Here is a 3,297-nt window from a genome sequence, read left to right as displayed (position 1 = left end):
GACAGGCCCAAGGTTGATAGTTTTGGAAGGTCAACACAAGCATTAGGTCAACAATGGGAAGGTTGACATGAGTTTTTCCTACCCTACCATCCACTAGGGATAGAGAATAGAAAGAATAGTGGTCCCGATGGCGAGCGCAGCGGTACCCAGATATGGTGTCCATGTTGACTTAATGTATGTCGACCTTCATTTTATCGATCCTATGACCCATACCCATGTCTTACTCCATACTGCTTTTAACAGCACCCAAGCCTAGGTCTCTACACCATAATAATTATTTGATTGTCCTTTCCCCCAATATAACAATCTTTATTTACTGTGTGCTTGTCCTAAATTGCTGTTCTTGTTTTTTTTGGTCATTTATATATTCTGTTAGGCACTGTGGAACCCTTGTGGCACCATATAAATAAACAATAATGATAATATTAATAATTATTATTATAATCTAGAGGTACAGTAACATGCCAATTGTAGTCTGAAGCATTGTATAATTAAAAAGTGGAATAAGGGTTACACCAGGATATGTGTAAAAGGAATAGCTGTATGCAAACTACAACATGTCTATGGGCGGGTTGCAGTAACTTCTGCTCCCCCTCCGCCAGCTACAGCAGTGATGTGCTGCCCGTACACAGTGGAGGGGGAGGGGTCGTGGGGGTCCGTGCGGGGCGGCGTATAATGGTATGAAGCCCATAGGCGTGCGAGTTTTCTTACATACCATAGTGCATCTTGCCCTATATACAGAAAGTTGTACAACTTGCTAAAAGTCATACAATATCCTTTTGAAAACTAATGTTCCAGGAGACAATGCACGTACACTACTCAGTCTCTACAACACACTGTATTGTTATTGCAGTGCCACAAATTATTTATTTATTACCAGTTTCTTATATAGCGCACACATATTCCGCAGCGCTTTACAGAGTATAGTTGAACATTCACATCAGTCCCATCCCCAGTGGAGCTTACAATCTATATTCCCTACCATATGTACATCCACACACAGACATTCTAGGGTTACTTTTTTTTGGAAGGCATTTGACCTACCAGTATATTTTTGGACTGTGGGAGGAAACCGGAGTACCCAGAGTAAACCCACACAAACACAGGGAGAATATACAAACTCTGCACAGTTAGGGCCATGGTGGGTTTTGAACCCATGACCTCAGTGCTGTGAGGCAGTAATGCTAACCATTACACCATCCGTGCAAATGTAATGGGATACACTCTGACAGGTAATCCTCTTACATATGTCCAAAAACCTGATTGGTAGGCTGAGGTTACTGATTGTTTAGGAACATATGCCGAAATAACAAAGATCACATTCCACACCCCAACTATGCTAAAGACGTATGGTCCTATGGCAGTCAGTGTTCTATGTTGCAGAGTTTCTGTCACCTCAGTTATTCTCTTTGTGTGTATTGTTGAGGTAAACAGTGACATCATTAACTCTACCTGCCCTATTGTGTGCCAGTGCACTTCCGAAGATGAGGTCTACTGCGATAAAGTTGGAATCAAAAGCCTTCCTCCAGATCTACCTGGTTCTACTATCTTATTGAACTTGGCAGGAAACCAAATACGGATTCTTCCTTTCAATACTTTTCGAGATGTTCCCACCCTTCAAGTCCTGTGGCTGAACCAGAACAGCTTGACGTTCCTGTTTCCGAGTGCTTTCATTGCACTTAACAACTTAAAAGAATTAAATCTCAGCAAGAACCCAAGGTTGACCTACCTCCATGCCCATACGTTCCGAGGCCTCTTAACCCTCTTCTCTATGGATCTGTCTCATTGCAACATCTTTGAAATCCACCCTCTTGTATTCTCGCACGTGCCATCTTTGGAAGTTCTGGACTTAGCCTCCAATAAGTTACATTATATTCCACAAGCTTTGAGGAAACTCTGCAATGTCACCAGATTGTCTATGGAAAATAATCAAATAGAAGCCATAGGGAAACATTCCTTCCAACATCAGCAAGCCTTGCAAGATCTCAATTTACGAAGGAACCGGATTTGGGCCATTCAGGATGAAGCCTTTAACCAACTAAGCAAACTGAATGTGCTAAATTTAGGACATAACGCTATATCGCATTTGCCTAATCAGCTTTTCAATGGATTGGATCAGCTCAGGATTATCTACTTGGAAGCTAACAAGATTGACCAAATCAACTGCTCATTTAACAGACTGGCTAATTTGAAAAAATTACATCTTAATAACAATCAGATAATGCACATCACACTCAATGCATTCTCGTCTCTTAAGCAGCTTCAGCTGCTGCATCTTAACAAGAATAATTTGACCTCTATCCCTAGTTACTTGTTTTCTCATATGCCTAAACTGAAAAGCGTCTTCCTCTCATATAACCCCTGGAGCTGTGATTGCAGTATGGCGTGGATTGCAAACTGGATGGTAACCTATGATGGGTCAATCCAGGGCTTGAACTGTGTCTTTGCTGTGTCTTACAGGACAACCTCGGAAGTCTTCACACACAAGGGAGTTGTCTGCTTCCAAGACAAAATGACTGGGGACAAATGTATGGAAAATGCTATTGATTCGTCCCCAGGGTTCATGGTTTCTGCAAACTTGGGCATTGTCCTGCTATTTGCTGCTTACAAGGATATGTTCATCTTCTGATTAACGTTGTTATTTTGTCATGCTAGTGTATATTCCCCTGTCATTGCATGTGAATTTGTTGTTGAAAGATTTAAAACTGACTTAAAAGATTCAGTTGGATGCGCTCTATTTGTGTGTGTCTTGTTATGCGCTGGAATTGTCATTATTTCGGCAAAGATATGCAAATTGGATAGTTTCACAAAGTATAGTAGCCAATCTAAACTGAAAAATGGATTTGAACATTACCCAAGACACATTTTTGAACACAGTTTTTTTGGAACATCACAATGTATTTGTATTAATTCAACAAGAGTAGCAATCTAAAACAAATACTAGGGGTGATTCAGGTTGGTTTGCAAAGCACATTTGGTTTGCTAATGGAAAAAACATGTGCTCTGCAGGTGGGGCAGATGTAACATGTGCAGAGAGTTAGATTTGGGTGGGGTGTGTAGTTCAACCTGATATCTATATGCAGTCTAAATATAAAGCATCCAGTATTTACCCTGCACTTAAACAAAATAACTCATCCAAATCTAACTCTCTCTGCACGTGTTTCTATTGTTCTACCTGCACATGGTTTTGTCCATTAGCAAACCAAGGGCCGATTCTGGGTCACACGCTGTGAACCGAATTAGGCCCCTGCCCTGATTAGGGTTGGTGTATGTGCAAACCAAGAATGCGAATGGCAG

The 3,297-nt window shown here is 41.1% G+C and overlaps 1 protein-coding gene across 1 annotated transcript; it reads left to right on the top strand.

The window, feature by feature from the left end:
• The first annotated feature begins 1,336 nt into the window (after nucleotides 1-1,336).
• On the top strand, nucleotides 1,337-2,629 carry LOC146036905 (uncharacterized). The gene has a single exon (XM_083160749.1). It carries the CDS (start codon nucleotides 1,337-1,339, stop codon nucleotides 2,627-2,629), a length of 1,293 nt encoding a protein of 430 aa, XP_083016875.1.
• The last annotated feature ends 668 nt before the right edge of the window (nucleotides 2,630-3,297 follow it).

This window comes from Crinia signifera, chromosome 9 (genome assembly GCF_055691185.1).
Source record: "Crinia signifera chromosome 9, ASM5569118v1, whole genome shotgun sequence".
NCBI lineage: Eukaryota > Metazoa > Chordata > Amphibia > Anura > Myobatrachidae > Crinia > Crinia signifera.
This window is presented reverse-complemented; position numbering and strand designations above follow the sequence as displayed.